General features: G+C 39.8%; 1 protein-coding gene across 1 annotated transcript in view; it reads right to left on the reverse strand.

Annotated features, from left to right (window-relative positions):
- PIEZO2 (piezo type mechanosensitive ion channel component 2) overlaps positions 1–19,236 on the reverse strand; it is a 457,344-nt gene that overhangs the window by 17,262 nt on the left and 420,846 nt on the right. The window contains exons 39-48 of the mRNA XM_045007801.1: positions 18,033–18,200; positions 15,448–15,837; positions 13,756–14,014; positions 12,884–13,066; positions 11,389–11,641; positions 10,380–10,512; positions 9,746–9,893; positions 9,420–9,634; positions 7,259–7,417; positions 5,240–5,387 (exon numbers count right to left, since the gene is read on the reverse strand). Coding sequence (XP_044863736.1) covers positions 5,240–5,387; positions 7,259–7,417; positions 9,420–9,634; positions 9,746–9,893; positions 10,380–10,512; positions 11,389–11,641; positions 12,884–13,066; positions 13,756–14,014; positions 15,448–15,837; positions 18,033–18,200 — 2,056 coding nt within the window. The remainder of the gene's footprint in view (positions 1–5,239; positions 5,388–7,258; positions 7,418–9,419; positions 9,635–9,745; positions 9,894–10,379; positions 10,513–11,388; positions 11,642–12,883; positions 13,067–13,755; positions 14,015–15,447; positions 15,838–18,032; positions 18,201–19,236) is intronic.

Consider the following 19,236-nt stretch of genomic DNA (forward strand, 5'->3'; position numbering starts at 1 on the left):
AAGTTTCAAGTGAACCTGGGTCATTTTAGGGCTTGGGGTGAAAACCTTGCAAAACTCTATGGGGTTTGGCATGTTCCCAATCCCAAATGAGGCAACAAGGGGCAGGTTCATTTGAACTTTCTTCTCAAACAGAAGGCATGAAACCATATGAACCCAAACTAAAAAAACCTAAAGGTTTGCTCAGTTCCTTGCCAAATGAAGCCATCAACTTTCACCAAGCTGTGCTTCAAACACACAGCTACCACTCTGAAACTGGTTTTATCTCAGATCCCTTTCAGACAGAATTGTACCTTTTAGATCCTGAAAACATTGTAATTTTTATTGCAGAGAAGGTTGTATTTATTTTTCAGCAATAGACATATACAGTGTCACAAGACTGTCTTACACTGGACTAACTCCTCATACACTTCAGATGCATTCAAAACTGTCCTCCTTGTTCTTAAGCGCTCCGTGGGCTTGCCCCAGAGTGCTTCTCAGCCCATGTCCCTTCTCTCTGATCCCCAATCCCGCTCCTTAATCTTCCCTAGCACCAGGATCTTTGCTCTCCCTTTCCACTACTGGAGTGAGCGCCTTCTCTTCTGCAGCTCCTGGAATCTAGAACAATCTTCTTGCATCTCTCCTTCTCTTTTCCCATCACATCAGAAAACTCATCTTCCCTCTCGCTCCCCTCCCGCTATGATTCCTCTCCCCATCTGTTACTGACCTCATGACCGAATGCTTTAATGGATTCACCAGCCTGTACAAGGTCTTTGCATCACTATGATTTATTCTGCCTGCTCTCTTATAGGATTTAACTCTGTACAGAGACAGGGTGGGTGAGGTAATCGCTTTTATTGGACCAACTTCTGTTGGTAAGCGGGACAAGCCTTCGAGCTTACACAGAGCTCTTCTTCAGATCTGGGAAAGGCAGAGTGTCTCAGCTAAATAGAAGGTGGAACAGATTGTTTAGCATAACTAGTTAGCACATAGTCTAGCCATTCAAGGTGAAGTTGCCAGTTAACACCTCTGCAGTCACAGGACAAAAAAGAGGGGCTAGTGGATTACAGATTGTCCTGGGACCAACACAGCTACAACAACAGTGCAAACATTAACACTGTGCAGCATTTTGAAATAGAATGCATATCAAAGATGGCATATACAAAATAAAGTTGCATTGCACACATACACTTGCCAGAAATCTGGCTTTCAGGAAATTGTTCTTGCTTTACAACATGAATCTATAAAGCCCTAAGAGAATATTACATTTGTAATACAACTCTATATTTAAAACAAATCAGTTACCTTTTAAAAGTTTGTGTCAAACCATTTGTCTCACACTACAGGACACTGTTTTCATTAATATCATATTGAGCTCACAAGGGACGTATCATTTATCTGTAGACGGTTATTTCAGGCACTTTTAATGCTATTACAGAGCAGCTCAGAGAGTTAGTAATAGCCAAATTACTCAGGAATACCACTCAGAGTGAGAGAGGTACCTTGAACTACCCTCAGTTATCATTAGTTATTTTGTTCTTAACATACAGATTTTTGAGATATGCAAAATCCATCAGCAAGTGTAGCAATGTGTGTCATTGGTACACGCATCGCAACTTAGACTTGGAAACTTGTATATTTTAGAATCATTCCATAGCACAGTATAGAATGTTCCTATTATAGAAAAAACAGCACACAGAGCAAAATTGGAACTGGATTATTTCCTGTATCTTTCTCAATTAATTTCTGAAACGTGATGAGATGCAATTCAATTCATGGTAAGAATGTAACTAGAATAAACAACTAAATGCCAGGTTTTTGTGGATATCTCGTTAATTTACTTATAACCAAGTGACACACCTTGAAATCAAGTACAGTTAAAAGGTAGGATTATAATAAAACTAGAAATACATCAGTAAACACTCAAATATATGGTCATTTTATTATTTTCTGAATGTTTGGGTTATTTCCTATTCCTAAATAACACTTAATTTCTTTTTAAAATTGGCAAAACAACCAAGCATCTGGATGCTGTTTTTACAAAGGTAACACTGAATCCAGGATCCCCAATTTTTATTTGAACTGAACCTTAACTCATTTAAACCAGCTGAGTCCAATTTTTTAAAAATAGCAGCTACAAAATCATGGAAGCAGAGGAGGGCACAGGGCAGTTCTGAGAACCTTAGAATGGATAAGTGCTCGCTGTGAGATCCACAAGAGGAGTGCCCAGTAAATGGTGGGTAAATGGGTCTCTGAGTACACCTCTACCCCGATATAACGCTGTCCTCAGGAGCCAAAAAATCTTACCGTGTTATAGGTGAAACCGCGTTATACCAAACTTGCTTTGATCCACCGGAGTGCGCAGCCCCCCCGCCTCCAGAGCACTGCTTTACTGCATTATATCCGAATTCGTGTTATATTGGGTCGCATTATATCTGGGTAGAGGTGTATGTGAAATAGGGAGTGGGTGGATGGTGTGGCGGAATAAGATAGTGGATATACGGATGTGGGTGTGGTGGGTATGAGTGTGGAGTGGGGCAGTCAGAAGGGGATTGTGATAGGTGAGTGAACGCATGGGTGTTTTAGTGGGGAAGTGAGAGATGGATGGGGGCAGTGGAGAAAGAAAGGCTACATCAGAGGTGGAAACAAATAAAAGGGGTAAAAATAGAGCAATAGCGCAGAAAGGAGAATGAAGGACAAACTAGGGATGGGAAAGAAGGGGGAGAGGAATTCTTTGGACCTCCATTGTGGTCTAGGCGGAGGTGGGGGCTATGTATTCTCATCTGCACTGACTGCTGTTGCAAGCTGCCAAGACTGTTCTACTCCTGGCTACTTAACTAGGTCTTGTCTACACTAGAAAGTTAGGTCAACGTAAGGCACCTTACATGGATGTATTTGTGCACTCGTCTGTACTCAAATTTGTCTCCCGCACATGTAAGCATGCTGCTAAGGTGACGCAATAAAACCATCTGCCCAAATGCCGTTGAGCCAGGGTTGACCTACAGAGGTCAACACAGTTGGAGTGTAGACACTGTGTGACCTCTGTCTACCCTAGCAGTCCTCCAGCAGCTGTGCCAAAATACCTGACAGTGCCTCTGGTCACAATTGTGAATTCCACTACTCAAGGGTCAGAGACCAGAACCTCTTTAAAACACCTTGTGTATTTTTCAAACATCTGTCCCTGATTGTCCAGCTTGGCGAGCACACATGGCATCTCTCCCTTGTGGTGTGCAACTGACCATGCCAGCTTCACACACTCGACGTGCTCCTGCCTAGAGCAGAGAAGAGATATTAGGTCTCCTGGGCCTGTGAAGAGAAGAGGCTGTGTTGGCACCGCCATGGACCAACTGCACAGGAGATGCAGACAAAGGGGTATGATAGGAATCAGCCTCTGTGCTGCATGGAAGCAAAGGAACTGAAGCAGGCGTAGCAGAGGCTGACAATTGATCTGGTACTGAGCCGCAGATCTGCTGCTTTTCTACCAAGCTGCATGCTGTACTTTGTGGAGACCTGCTGAGCTGGGAGTTGAATTTTTCCTTGGTGCTGTCAAGGTGGCTAGTGTACATCTTCATGAGCCAGGACAGCAAGGCATAGACTGGGTCCCCCAGGATCACAATTGGCATTTCAATATCACCCAGGGTACTGTGACGATCAGGAAAGAATGTCTCTGCTTGCAGCTTTCTGAACAGCCCTGTGTTCTTAAAGATGTGAGCATCATGCACCTTCCTTGACCACCCCATATTGATACCAGTGAAGCATCCCTGCTGATCCACCAATGCTTGCCTAATCACAGAAAAGTAGCCCTTTCTGTTGATGTACTGTGTGGCAACCTCGGCTGGTGCAAAACCAGAGATGTGTGTGACGTCTATCACCCAACTGCAGTTGGGGAACCTCATTTCTGCAGATCCATCCACTATGTCCTGCACATTGCCAAGAGTTACACTCCTGCGTGGGGGAGATGACTAATGGCTGTACACACTTGCACAACAAAAGCCTCCACTGTGGATTTCCCACTGACCCATACCAATTCCATGTTGCAAGCTTCCAGAGCGTGATTGCCACTTGCTCCTCAACTGTCACTGCAGCTCTTATTCTGGTGTCTCTGCGTTGGAGGGCCAGTATGAGCTCAGCACACAAACTCAGGAATGTGGCCTTTAATATCCAAAATCTCTGCAGTCACAGACTGTCATCCCATACCTGCATGATGATGCCATCCTATAAGTCAGTGCTCATTTCTCGAGCTCAGAAGCAGCGCTCCACCATCTTCAACTGCATGAATACCACCAGCAACCTTGAATTTATTTTTTTTGTTATGTCCCTTAGCAAACTGTCCTAAAAAAATATTTATGTCCCCCACTGTTGAAGTCCTTCCTGTGGCTCTGATAATAATTGACAATCAGGTATCCTGCATTTGCAACATTAATGAGAACAGCACAGAGCTATGTGGGCTCCATGCTTCTGTCAGAGATGGCAGACACCAAACAGTGCCATGCAGGTTCGTAGGATTTTAAAAGAGGGAGCAAAAATTATGGGATATGAATGGCACTATGGGACCGAGAAAGTTGCATGCTGGGAACTTGACCCCTAGCTCCCAGAGATCCCTGGGCAAATTATTTCTATCCCACAATATACTGTGAAAACTTCCCAGAAGGCATTGCACCAGATAGTGGCACATGGAACATACTGAGATACTTACCTGTGGTGCACCACTGTTTGAACTGACACAAACACCCTCGGTGAGTACGCACCGCACTAATGCAAGCAGCCAAGTGTGCATGTGCATGAATGATACACTAACTGCAGTGGCTGTATTCCAACATAATTTGTAGTGTAGACAGGGCCCCAGTTGTTTGGCTATTCCTTCACCAACTCTAGACAACCTGAGTTCATTTGCTTACCTTGTCTAATTCTTAAATCCACCCCTGAAATCTAGGTCTACAATTCAGTATCTATGTTTGCAGACACAAATGACCATGATTTTACATAGAACTCATATGAATGAAAGGAAAATTAGTTAGGCACAAACGAGAAGTTAGATGCCAGAAAGCCATTCAAATTTTCATCTGAGGTAATTGCACACAGACACAGGCACACAATTGGATGAACATTTTTGCACATGAACCTTAGGCCTCGCTGATAGAAGTCTGGCCTTCTGATATATTTTTCTTTATTTAGGAACTCAAACTGGCAGCTTTTCTTCATTATTGCCACAATTAACTTTGGGTGTAAAAAAAGGCGTAAATCACTTGCTTAGCTTTCTTACCTTTTCAGACTCTCGCCAACATTTCAAGATAAATATATGAGCATAAATATCCTCAACACAGATCCAGCTGGAAAGGCTCAGAGTGGTATCAGTCCAAACCCAGTCCATTACTGCTCTCAGCTCAGTCAAAAACGGAACCAGACGGAATCTAAAAGGAGAGACAGTATAGCAGATGAACTATCTTACAGTGCACTACAGTGATGTAGTGAGGTATAGCATTGCATCTAATTAAGGAACACGGGTCATTCTTAGTGAGTCTTATAATTACACCATGTGTGGGGAAATTACACAAATGTTAAATATCAAAAAGCTTAATGGAGGGGTTCAGACTTGAAAACAGAAAAAACGAATGTGAAAACAATTGCACTTAGTCATTTTCTGGGATTGCTTTGGGTATTACTGATGTGCATCATATTTTAATAATCCTGTAGTGAAGTCAAACATACACTTATGTCACTTGTAATCAATAATCATGGGTGTGATGGCAGCATCACAGATGCAACTTTATGGGATAGATTCTCTCCTGGGCCAAAGTCCCCCCTTCTTCACTTCTGCCACATCTCCTAAACTGGGTGGGGAAGGCAGAGACGGATATAAGACAAGATTGCAGTTCACTTGGTAGGGAATTCTCTGCTGGCCACTTGCTTTATGGTACTTTTGCACAGACTAGTGCAGGGGGTGTAACTGTGTAGAGAACCTGGCCTTATGATTTTACTGTAGGATCAACAGGAGAAGCTGGGCTGTGAGTATGCAAAGTACCTTTTGCGCAACTTGAATACTTCCTGAGGTTCAGAAATTGTTTGGTTACCTTTTAAAAATATTTTAATTAAAACTGATTTATTTAATATTTACCCACCTTTCCACTTTCTTCTTCCTAGTCCCAATCAAACCAGAAACACTGTTATAGTGTGAGGAAAGCTATTACTGTGATTTTTCTAGCTGGACTGTAACCAGTACATACTAAAAATCTTGGAATAAAGCCTGGATTATTAGAACAAAGGGACTGTGATAAATTTGATTTTAGTATGACCTGTTTCGCTGGCAAGCACAGAACCCCAAGACTTTTCAGACTCACAGTCAGTAATAATTAACAATAATGGTAAACAAAATATGAGAGACAACTAAAATATGAATGATTTAGGCAAGTTTAAATTTGAATTTCTCCAACATGAAAGTCTCTTTTTAATGGGCTGAAGAGCCTGTATGTAAGTCTTAAAATGTTACGATTCATCTCACCACACTTTTGACATTTAAAACCATCCACAAGTTTTACATGGAAATCATTATGTGGCTCATGTTATAGCTATTTCATAGTAGATATGTGATGGCAATATTTATGCACTGCATTCAGAGTATCGTGTACTTTTATTTTCTCACCTGCATTCTGCCCACTGACCCATCTCTCCAAGGATAGCTACTAATATTCCATGTCTCTAAGCAGCTTGAGACACACTATTTTTTTTTTTTAAAGATCCTTTCTACTACAACAAATATTTCCTTAACACTCCTATGTGTTATTTCCCACTCAAGACTCTTGGTGTGAGGTGCGAGTCCAGTGACAGGTTTAAGGTCTGATATCTTACTACTTTGCAGGGTTAGAAAGAGCATTTTAAACTTTTGGAAAAGTGGAGAGTCCAAACTTTCAGTAGGACACACAGTACTTGTTTCTGGACCTGGAAGGTCCAGGGACATAGGACACTACAGTGATTTTTACGTAAGCTCTGTAAGGTAATTGTTAGAATTCTAAAAATGGATTCATTACATTTTTTCTCTCCCTTAGAAGTCTGTATAGTTGGGCTCATTACAAGGAAGGTTCATAGATTTAAAGAGCAGATAACATTTCTAAAATAGTTGTGGTGGTATGATGATATGATATGATATGCAATAAAGGTTTTATTAGCACTCATTTGCAATGACCTGCAGAACTAAGTCATGAATAATGAGGCCTTCTGAGTGACAATTAAACCTTCATACTACATATGTACAAGGGTGGCTGAGAGCGAGCGGGAATACACTTACCCTTGAAATAAGAAGAGGTTTACATAGTTGTAACTTTTGGTGAGGAAGTTGCCAAGAACACGGGTTGGGTAACCACAACGAATCTGATATGCCGATAACCCAAAATAAACACATTTCACAAAATACCAGAGCTGGGCAACTGTGTTTTGGCTAAATTTCCTGCAATGAAAAGGTGAGAGAAAAAAATTCATGAGCTTTATATTTATGTTCTACAAAATTAATCCAAAATGCTCTGCACATATCTCAGCTCAGTGGTCCCCAACCTTTTCATCTGGTGGGCGCCAGACGAAGGACCATGGTGGCAGTCGAGCATCTGCCGAAATGCCGCCGAATTTCAGCGGCAACACCTCTCAATGACGCGGGCACCGCACTGGGGACCCCTGTCTCAGCTCCTCATTTATGAAAACCTGCAATCAATCCCTGGTTTGGGTCCCCCTGTGGCTGTCACCCAGATCTAGAGGAAAAACTACACCTGAAAGTGTAGATATTTAATAACAAAAATCCATATAATTGGGCTAAATCCTGACTTGTGTTTGCAGGGCTGTAAGCAACACAGTAGCACTGAACAGCTGTTTCAACTGCTGTTCATTGCACTGAAGCTCCCAGTGGCTGATCCAGTGTGCTCATGGAGAAGACCCACATCCATTCCTTGAGCAGCTTGATGTGAAGCTGCAGCAGGATGGATGGGATACACATGCAAATGAGTTACTCACCCTTCTACAAGCAACACTGTGGATTTCTGGTCTTGCCTCTCTCCCAGTAGAGCCTGCAAGTATTACTGTACTTCTAGTGATGATAAGGGTCAGAGACAGGGATCAGGGTCCCTGGAATGTATGTGAGAGACACTGAAGGTTGGGATCCACCTCTGTTTCTCAGTTACCAGGAATGCTGATTTAGACCACCTAAACTGTTCAGTCAACTGGGAAGGAGCTGTTGATGTGGGCATCTCAGAAGTGGAGCGGTCCCTCTTGGAATGTGCTTAAGCATGATTACCGCTCAGCAGCATGCTGTGAACTCCTCACCAAGCACAGTGTTTGGAGAACAAGATATGACCCAATGTGTTCATTAAGTTGCTTTGGAAAACTATTGTAGATAAGGAACTTTCATGGGTTTATAGAGATCAGTTTGATTTAAATTGACCTGGACAGGTTTCAAAAGCAAATTCAAGATCAAGATTATGAGATACATATTTCTTAAAGGCAGGGTAAAGATCAAGAGGGATTTTGTTGCCTTTTCTTTTAAACAAAGTAAACTGACAGTCCCAAACTTGGTTTTTCTCTCCCTTTTCAGTGCTCAGTAACTTTTGAGGTAGGAGGTCACTGGGAGAATAGCAGTTTTATTCAAGCATGGCTGTAATTACTATTGCACTCGGAAAAATATAATAAATACATTCAAGGACAATTTTTTTTGTCTTTTCTAATTAATTTGTTTGTATTCTTCACATGTAATGAAGCATTTTTTTCCCCTAAGTAAACTATTCTATCACTATTTGCAAGGTACAATACAACTCTCTTGGAATTTTAAGTTTGCACTTTTTCATTAGTTGCTGGGACAAATTATGACCTAATAATCAATAGCTGTCTGATAGCTTTAATAAGGCTGTGTATTTAATGTTGAGGGTGGGGGTGGGGTGTAGGGTGACCAGATGTCCTGATTTTATAGGGACAGTCCCGATTTTTGGGTCTTTTTCTTATATAGGCTCCTATTACCCCCCACCCTCGTCCCGATTTTTCACACTTGCTGTCTGGTCACCCTAGTGGGGTGGAAAATAGAGCTATTACAGGAAGGTTGTTAGGAAGCGTTTATTAAAGCAAGGATGGCCCAAGAGTTTGCATTATATCAGCTCTGACTCCTTAAACTCAAAATTGAATTTAGTACTCTGTGTCCAGATCTTCATGATACATTAACTACAAAACTATTGCCCTAAAGGCAGTTCTAATTCAGTATTGTTTTATATAGTTCAGTCTTTCCCCATTCAAGCAGTTCCATATCTGCAGCACTAATTATTCTGAAAAGGTACTTAAACAATCCGTTTAGTAATGAGATCAAGAAAAAAACTGTTTGTGATTCAGTCTTTAGCTGTAATTCACTCAAATTAAATTAGGAATAAACTTGAAAATGATGTTATTCAACTCTTATGCTTTATTTTTAATGGGTTTACCTTTCAGTTACTCCAGGCAAGATAAAGAACATCCAAAAGTGTATCCCAAAAACAAGAATGACCTGGAAGATGACTTTTCCCATGACAGTCTTTCTGAGGTACAGTGCTCGGTCTACCACCATGGTCCCAAACTGAATGAGCACCATTACCAGGAATGCCTCTGGTACCTGGTCTTCTGATAATGAAGAGGTGATATCTGCTGCAGCAGAATGTTTCTGGGAAGGAAAACATTACAATAACTTTGGATAACAAATTCTACATGGTATTTCACAATAGTGGCCAAGATTCTGAAAGAGGATTTACAAAACAAGCCTCTCATAACATACCCCAAAAGCCCAAAACCCAAACACAATGATGATGAAGTCCACAGTATCTGCGAGGAACATCAGCACATAAACATCAGTCACAGCACTGTATTCCGGGTGAATGAGATTGTAGAAAAACTGTCTGATGGGCACATATATTTGAAGAGTCCTGAAACAACATACACCACAATCTGATTTAAGACAAGAACCTTGAACTCAAGTTCCTAAGCTTACAAAAGGAAGGGGCTGATATTATTAATTTGCTTAATTATAAACTTCACTTTTGGGGTCCACGGTGCTTTAAAGAAACCAATTATTACCTGTTGTGTTGGCCATTTTTGTAATGTTCTGCAAACACTTGACCACTAGGAAACTCACTTAGTCTACCAACTCATTCACACAGGACAACAATTAGCCTTCAAATGGACTTTGAAGCCACTGTTGTTTTGATTAGATGTGAATTGGTGACCTAGCGTGAAAGCATCTATATCCTATCACCAATCTACTGAATCATCCAGTCTGCTGATACATTTATACTTTTATAACTTATTTTTACTAAGAATAGCATATTTTTAGTTACTTAAAAAGCTATTTCACTTTCAATTTTATGTTTCCCCTATCCACACCCCCAATCCCCTAGAGAAAATTTGCTCACTTTTTAATTGTAAATGCCTTTGCTTTGACCATTTGTTCTCGAAACTTTTCCATAAGAAGCTCTTTTCTAGATTTTTGCTTAATGCTTAATACACTGCTTCCTCTCTGACTGCTGTTTCGTGTACTGGTGCTCCCTGGAAATGAGGATGGGAGGAAGAAAACAAGAAAGCAAGCATCCAATTAAAATCAAAGTTTAGATAAAAATACAGAAGGATCAAAATCACAGAATGTAACCTGTGTAAATAAGTTGCACATTTAAGAGGTTTTTAAATTAAGCCCTACACCTTTTTTTAATATACACATATATAGTAAAGTCTTGACTGTTTGACACAGACTTGAAAACTGGCTGAATCAAAACTTGACTTAATATGACTATAAAAAAGAGTTGGTACCAAAACTGATATGTGACCTGGCCTGCTTCAGTTGCCAGGATGGTGTGTATGTGTGTGTATATATATATACACACAGATATAGATAGATAGATTTGTGATTTTGTGATATTGATTTGTGTATATATATATATATATATATCCAAATTATAGTAAAGTCTTCCTCTGCAGGAGATAGGGAAGGTCGTCTGTCACAATATCACAAATCAATACTTCTCACACTTCAGGTACCGTATGAACTCAACTGTTAACAAAAATAAGATGTTCACTATGAATTCCTGCTAACGAGAGATGGTGCTGAGCCATAAAGTTTGAATCTGGACCTTCCCAAAGATTTGGAATGTTCAGTTCCAGCAAATTATAGGGAAAGTGCTGGTTGTAGTGCTTGGATCTGGATCTGAACTTCAGCAAAGTTGAGGGTGTTCACCCCTGGATGTTGGGTTGGGCCCATCGCTATAAGTATCCGGTATTTTGATTCACATATTTCCTATTCTCACAAAGCAGCCGTTGTGTTAAATATTTTCTGAGCTCTCCACAGAAATACATCAAAGGTCTCAACAGAATCATCTAATCAGAACTGAGCTACTGGTTTTCGAGGCCCGGTAGTGCTGTGACACATACCTCTCTTTGACCTCTGTGAGGAGAAACTGGATCTGTGTGAAAGTTGTGACCCACTGCTGGAACTTTTTCTCCTGATGGCAGTCTGCTGTTCTGGGAAATGGACATGTATGGACTCCACAGAAGCCGCAAGGTTCACTGACTTTAAAGAGTCAGCAGAATCTCTCCTGTCTGCTGCCAGTGAGAGCTCATCGCCATATTCCTCTTTACTACTGCAGCTTTCACCTTCATCATCTTCATCCCATAACCCATGGCACTAGCAGAGAAAAGAAGAAAAGCATGTCACTCTTGTATTTCAGTTAGGGTGATATTTATTGTGCTGCAAGACAGACTATATAATTATGAGCATTTCCTGTCTTTCTATTCTGATAAGGCTCAGATCCCCTTTTTTATTTGAAGTCATCAAAGTTTGTTTGACTAAAGGGACATAATAAATATCGTATGTTTTCTGGGACACTAACGAGGCACAGGAAGCTCCTACTTAATGTCCATTTTAGAAAAAAATCTAGTTAGAGATATTATTATATTTGTGTTGTAGCAGGTACTAGTTTTAAATTATGCAATGTTATTATGTGTAGGGCAGTACTTTCCTTAGGTTTTTGGGAAAAAATTATGAATGAGCCACAGCCATAAAATCAGGGATTTCATCAAAATATACCCCTTCGATGATATTTTCCTTGGTTCACGTAAACCATACACCTCAATTATCCCCTCCGTTTTCATGCCATTTCCAGAAAAAAAAAGACAAAAAAAAGACCGATTGTCCATCCATACAAATGTCATTAAATTATTTCAGTATGAAAGAAAACAATATCGCCTGAGCAGCCCAAAAAGACGCGTGCTGAAGTCAAATCCCAGGTGTCATATCTATTGATTGCATATAAGAGTTTTAGTTGCTTGGTGTTGGACAATTAAGATTTGACTGTATTAATAAATCAAAAGATTCTAAATGACAAATAAATGTTTCACTCATTGCTATGGACACAACAAATATAAGAAATGGCCACTTTGCCTACCTTTGGGGACATACTATCTGCAAAGTCAGCAACGAGATCAGTATTTTTTTGTTGAGATGTCTTGAGGCTTTTAATGAGTTTCGAGGCCAACATTTCCTTAGAAAATGGAGTCTTCACAATTTAAATGGCAAATACATTTTTAAATAAAGTAACTTAACCAAAAAAGTTAAAGCAATATTAACTCAACACCTGTAAGTAAACCTGCAAAAAATGTTGATTAACAAGGGACAGAGAGGGAGAATGGCCCTGCAGAGTGGGACCAGAAGCTTTCCACTCTATTCCTTGTTCTGCCACAGCCATCTTGTATGATACTAGGCAAGCCACACAAACTCTCTGTTCTTCAGTTTCCCCATTTGTACAATGGGCATAGTAACATTTTACCCCACAGGGGTACCGTGAAGACAAATTCATTGTGCTGAAGAGTCATAGGAATGACTATGATCATTAAATAAAATAAAGACATGCCTTTTATCTCAGTTTACCTTTAAAATGGATCGATGGAAGAACAAAGCAAGGAGCTGAACAAGGTCATAGTGCACATAACCCTCTTTCTTTTCAATACCAATAATATTGGGCGGATGGTAAGGTTTATCTTTGGTGTAATCCACATGTTTATTCCAGGGAAAGAAACCAAACTGGAAGAAGTACTTGATAACAATGGTCACCTGTACAGGAGCAATGTATTGAGAACAATTAACATTCAACAGACAGAACAAGTAGCCTCATGTCAGTCACATGAAATACCATGTGACTATTTCATGGTTTTTTTAAAAATTAGATTAATTATGTTTTCATACATTCCAATTAGAGGGGTCGCCATGAAAAAATCAGTGTTGACCAACATGGGCCACCCATTGGCATTTCAGATACCGCAGATATCTGCCTATAAATACAATAGGCAGTCACTGCAGTATCGTGGGTACCACCAGATGGTAGCTATTAGTAGGTGTTGCCTTTTTATAACTAGAGGGAAGTCAGCCAAGAGCAGCACAGAAAAAATCAAACAATCGCCTCTCAGCTATCAATCGCCTATCACACCAATGCCCAAGGATAAGAACATAAGAACAAAAGAATGGCCGTACAAGGTCAGACCAAAGGTCCATCTAGCCCAGTATCTGTCTACCGACAGTGGCCAATGCCAGGTGCCCCAGAGGGAGTGAACCTAACAGGCAATGCCCAAGGATGTTATTTTTAGTACATATTTGTATTATAATGCCCAAAGGAGAGATGTACAAGCACAGAAAAGAGATAATTTCTGCCCCAAGTGGATTATTATTCACTTTTCTTTGCAAAAAAAGCATGTTATCTGTTCCCAATGTGTTTGACAAATAAGGATGTAAGAGTAATGGCATACCTCAGTGTAGACAATGGCTGTCATCCAGAAGCGTTTGCTAGGCCTGGGGACAGACAGCATGGCCCAAAGGAATATAAGGATGGGAAGCACAAGGGTAATCATGGAGGCAGAGATCATGTGATTAAGGATAATCACAAAATAACACACCATTTCTGACCGGGCCACCAGTGTATTATACAGGGCATAAACGAGAAGCAATAGTCGAGGCTGACCAATGTAGAATTTCTCAGATTCCTCCAGCTCTTCATCACGAAACATCCTGTGAGAAGAAGAGTTCCATGAATGACAGAATTACATCAATATGAAATTCATGAGAGCTGATTTTTATTATGACTGTTTTCTACTTTATAATGGTTGCAGGTTCTGTCGCAAAATCTGTAAACATGAACAGAATTTGGTATTCTAAACAAATATATGTAATATGGCCTGATGCTAAACAAATTCATGTAACATTAAAGCTCCAGCAATAATTTACAATAAACCATTTGGAAGTGCTAGTTTGGTATTAAATACATGAAAACAATCAGCTTGCCCATAAACACCTAATCATTGCCCCTCATCTGCAAATCATGTTCTGGCAGCGAGCCATTGGATCCAATTCTGATCTACTTATACCAGGAATCAGGAATAACTCTGTTAAAAGTCAGTACACTAATTTCACACCAGTGTAACTTTAAGTGTGATCAGAATGAATGCTATTTTTATTTTGGCCACCAGATGTGCCTTGTCTCCTCTGACTGTTTGGGTAAACCCCACTGTTAATAAAAAAACCAAGTTGATGTTAAAAACATAATAAAATGATGACAAGTGTAAAATTATTCCATGAACTCCCATAGATTTAAATCTCTCCGCTTTTCATGAGCGTCATTTATTATTGTTTGCACTACAGTGGCGCCTAGAAGCTCTAGTCATGGGCCAGAACCTCACTGTACTAGGCACTGCACAATCACAGCACAAAAGAACTTTTTTGTCTTGTCAACACTTTGAATGTTCCAGCCTATGGACAGATTTGGTTGAATACTGGAAAAACAAAGGGACATGGAAGCATAGAAGAACAAGCACTTGATTTGCTCAGGCAGTGTGGTGCCTTTTGGTTCAGTTCTAACTGAGCTGATGGGATCATTTCTGGGATTGGAGATTCTGCCTGGCCCTAATGCAAGTGCACTGTGGTCTTATGTGGCCCGCATAAGAGCTGGGCAGAATTTCAGTGTCTGCAGTCAAGGGAGAACAGGAAAAGCTCCCTCCTTACTGTCCTTGGGAAGCATGATGTCACAAAGGAAGATGAGAAAGAAGAACTGTTGGCTCCAACTCCCAAGCACTGGCCAGCATAACTTGTTGGCTGCATGGTAGGGAGGGGAGTATGCTCCAGCCCATGAAGGAGTGCAGCATTGCCATTGGATTTCAACTGCAGAAATCAACAGCAATGGGGGGTATTAACTAAATGTGTGGGGGGGGGGGAGGGAGAAGCTGAGATTTTTTTCCAGGTAATTTTAGAAGGAAGGACCTTTCCCAAATAAAATTAAAAAACAATTAGAGGGAAACAGCCCCACCCCAACCATTAAAACCAATTTTTGAGAGAAAAATCCTCACTAATAACAGCAGTACTTAGACAGAAAACACCTCCTAAAACAGGAATTAAAGAATTTAGGAAAACTTCAAAGACTACATTTTTTCTTCTCTAAAGTTTCTTACTTGTTTAGAAGCAGCTCACTGGCAGTCAGGTCGTGTGTCAATGGAGGGAGGATAGTATCATTTAGCTTGTCAATTTGACTGTCGTCTGGGCTCACCATCATGAGGTTCTTGCCAGCAGAGTCATCTTGGGAACTGAAGGAAAGATGCTCAAAGCTGACAGCTTTGCTGTATGAAGGTGGGACTTCAGCATTGCCATCCGCAGCAGAGTATGATGGCACGTCAGTATCAGGAGTGTACGCAGCTCCTTCTGAATCCAAGCCATAATCGTCCACCTCATCCTCTCGTCTTGATGTAGAACCTGTCCCTTCTTCTTCGTGCTCCCCTTCTACTTCTTCAATGGTTTCTGTTGTGCCCTGACGAGAATACAGCAGGGTGACCTGGGTAGGTTCACTGTCAGGAACAGGAGGAAGAAAAAGGATTTCTCTCTTAACACAATTACTCAGAAAACTTTGCTAACTCTGTTTTGAGGTTGAAATTTTGGCAAGCCCTCACTCTGCTCCCAAACTTTGAAAATGCACTGCAGCTGGCAGAAGATGTACTGCGGTCACCTTCTCCTTACACATAAAAAGCACTGATCCATTTGCACGCGGAGTGATTGCTTGTTGAGCTTGCAGTGATTCAATACAGTTCCAAACCAAGACAAGACAAATTAATGTTGACAAAGAGGGAATTTACACACAATTTTCTTAGAACAAACAAATTCTAAGCACAATTAGAGCATATTTCTACATTTGTTTCAAGTGAGCTGCATGATGCTACAGTATAATATAGGAATGTATATACTTCATTGTAAAGGTAACATTTCTAACAATCATAGCTTTATCATTTCAAAACTGCAGCTTGCAGGCAAAATTCAGTTGGACACACAGAATCCATTCCCTCACGTTTCATGCTATATCTATAGGAAAGGATAGGCCAATTGCAAACATGGAGTAGAGCCATCCAGAGTAAATAACTGTTTGAGTAGCAGGATATTATGGTATCTTACCTTCAGATCACTCTACATTTTTCTTCTTCGGCTTACCTACCTCTTTCCTCTTGTGTGTGTATTTCCCCCCTTTTCACATTGTTCTTACTCAGTCTTATCTGCTCACTTATCTCTCTGCTTCTCCACCTTGCTTGACAAACCTCTACTCTGCTTGATGTGTTTTTCATTTCCCCCACCACCACTCTGTGTTTGCGTCTTTCTGTACCAGCTTCTCAGCTGGTGTAAATTGGTGCAGCTCATTGACTTAACTGAGAATCTGGCTATCCCCCTTCAGCTACTTTCCTGTCCTTGCTTTGCTTTTTGTCTTCTTTTGGTTATGCCCCACTCTTCCCTTATTCCTAGTTTCTTCTCTCTTTCTTCGCTCCCATATGTCCCTCTCCTGTTAGCCCCCATCCCAGCTCCAACAGTCAGATAATAAAAAGAACAACATGGGTTTTACATGCATCACATCCTTTTACAGCTCGCCAAAGAGACAGAGGTTGAAATATTGGCTGATAATAGTAAAGCTTCCTTTGACTTCACTAGGATTTTACCCAAAATAGATATAAAATAAACTTGCTATTGTAAAAGCCAGTGGACAATACTACCTCCTGCCAAAATTCAAAATAGCTTTCTATACTCTTTTCCTTTGAAACCACTTTCAAACTTACTGTAGCTATGTTATGTCACCTTTTCACTTCTAGTGAGAGTTTTCAGAAGTAAACTGATGGTAGCTGTCGCTTGAATGTACATTTTGATGATTCTTAATAGTAATAATTCCTTTAAAGATGATTAATGAGTGAGAATGTAAAATGCTGAATTTCAAAATAAATCAACACCCAGAAGTTGTTAAAACAGTGTGCAATATGGAAGTAGAATGATTTACTATGCCATGCAATTTTATTTTTGAAGTGATATTTGAAACATTGCTTTTATATCCTGAAGCCATATAAAATGTAGACAGTTTTAATCTTGAGTTGCAAAACTGAATGAACAGCTCTGGAACAATTCTCTAATATGTTCTTTCTTTCAGTATTTATATTGCTTGCTATCTTTTCTTAATAATTTCCCGTTTTAATTCCAAAATTTCAGAATCAGTAAATCAGTGGAAGAGAATTCAAAATATATTTAACAATTCTTTCCTATGATGAGAGTAACTAAAAATTAAAGGACCCTGGCCAAAATTTTCATAGCTAGGTGCCTAAAATTGGATTTCTAAATCCATATTTAGATACTTGATTATTTGAAGAGCTGAGCTCCCATAAATTCCACTGAAGTCAATGGGAGCTGCTGGGGGTTCAGCACCTTTGAAAATCAGTCTCTTTTTTATTCAGGTTCCTATATATGGTTGCAGGAGCCAACTGTCAAAGGTCAAAGTTAAGGATCAAGTTATAATGAATAAAAGAATAATGGACTTCTTAAAAAAAAAGGTAAAATAACAAATAAGTAACTGGTTTATGATAACTTTTTTGTACTTGTCTGGTCACAATAATCAAGGGAATAAAGCTTCCAATAAGCATGCAAATTGTTTTAAACACACATATCTGCACACGTATACAATGCCACATGTAGAATGGCCAGGGTAAATGAGTGAACAAAGCATGCATGAGTTAAGCACCTTGACACTATACTGCCACTGTCAGCTGATGAGGAGGACATATCCATGCTGTACATTTTACGAAGCCTAGGTCGAGCGCGCTCACTTGTTTTAGGAACAGTGTCTGGTCCATCTAAATCATCAAGGGTTGACTGCCTTGAGAACAGCATGGTTGCTTCAGTGTAGCAGCTAGCAGCGCAAACAGTTATAAACACAATGTTAAATACCAATGACATTACTTTATACATAATTCAGTAAATGAATATGCTCGCCATGCAGAAAACACAGACACAAAGACAAAAGGATCAGAGAGAAGATAAGGACCTGATTAGAGTCACCACAAAACCAAATTCTTATGTACAGCCGGTTTGTGACTAGAAAAATATAGAAGCCATAACTAATCATAAAATGTAACCGCTATGCATATAGCTATGGGAATCAATATAGTCTCAAAGTTCCCATACTGCCTAGAGACAACAACTTTGTACAAGTGAGAGTTTTTACTTTTGTTTACTTTGAATAGAAATTCCAAAAATTCAGTTAAAACATTTTGGAAGCTGATTTCCTCTGTACAATATCTATTTTATTAAAAATAGATTCTGTGGAATTCTTTTATATGGGCGCAGGCCAATTTCCTAAAAGAGCTTTCAGAATTAAAAAAACCCTCATGTTCTACTAATAGAAAAAACAGCTTTCATATACTAGCCAGTCGTCTTTCAGCACAAAAGAGCCAAATTAGTACTTACTTGATGAATGCCAAGTATAATTATCATTGCTTTTGATTTTGTATCTAATATTATATTTGTATCTTATATTATATTATATTGACATTGATAATCACTTTAAGAAAATGGTATTTATTTTGAGTCATTTAAAAAAATATTTCCCCCATTATTTCAAAATTTGTAAAGCACACAATATCAAAGAAAGGACATTTTCAGTTAAACCCTTATCTCCTTTCACTTGTCACTACAATGGGACAACAGAGGCATATACTATACATTCAGGATGCTATTGGATAAAATGAGAAGTGGATGAGTTATGAAAAAGACAACACTAATGTAAATACAAACATTAGCAACGGGAAGGAAGCAAATACAATAATGACATATGGTAGGTAACCGCAATGTATTTTGCTGTAATTGTGAATGAAGTACGCAGATGTGCATGAACTGAGTCGAGGGAACTATTTGGGGTTTTAACCCAGGCAGCCACCTCTCTGGGT

Source organism: Mauremys mutica, chromosome 2 (genome assembly GCF_020497125.1).
Source record: "Mauremys mutica isolate MM-2020 ecotype Southern chromosome 2, ASM2049712v1, whole genome shotgun sequence".
Lineage (NCBI taxonomy): Eukaryota > Metazoa > Chordata > Testudines > Geoemydidae > Mauremys > Mauremys mutica.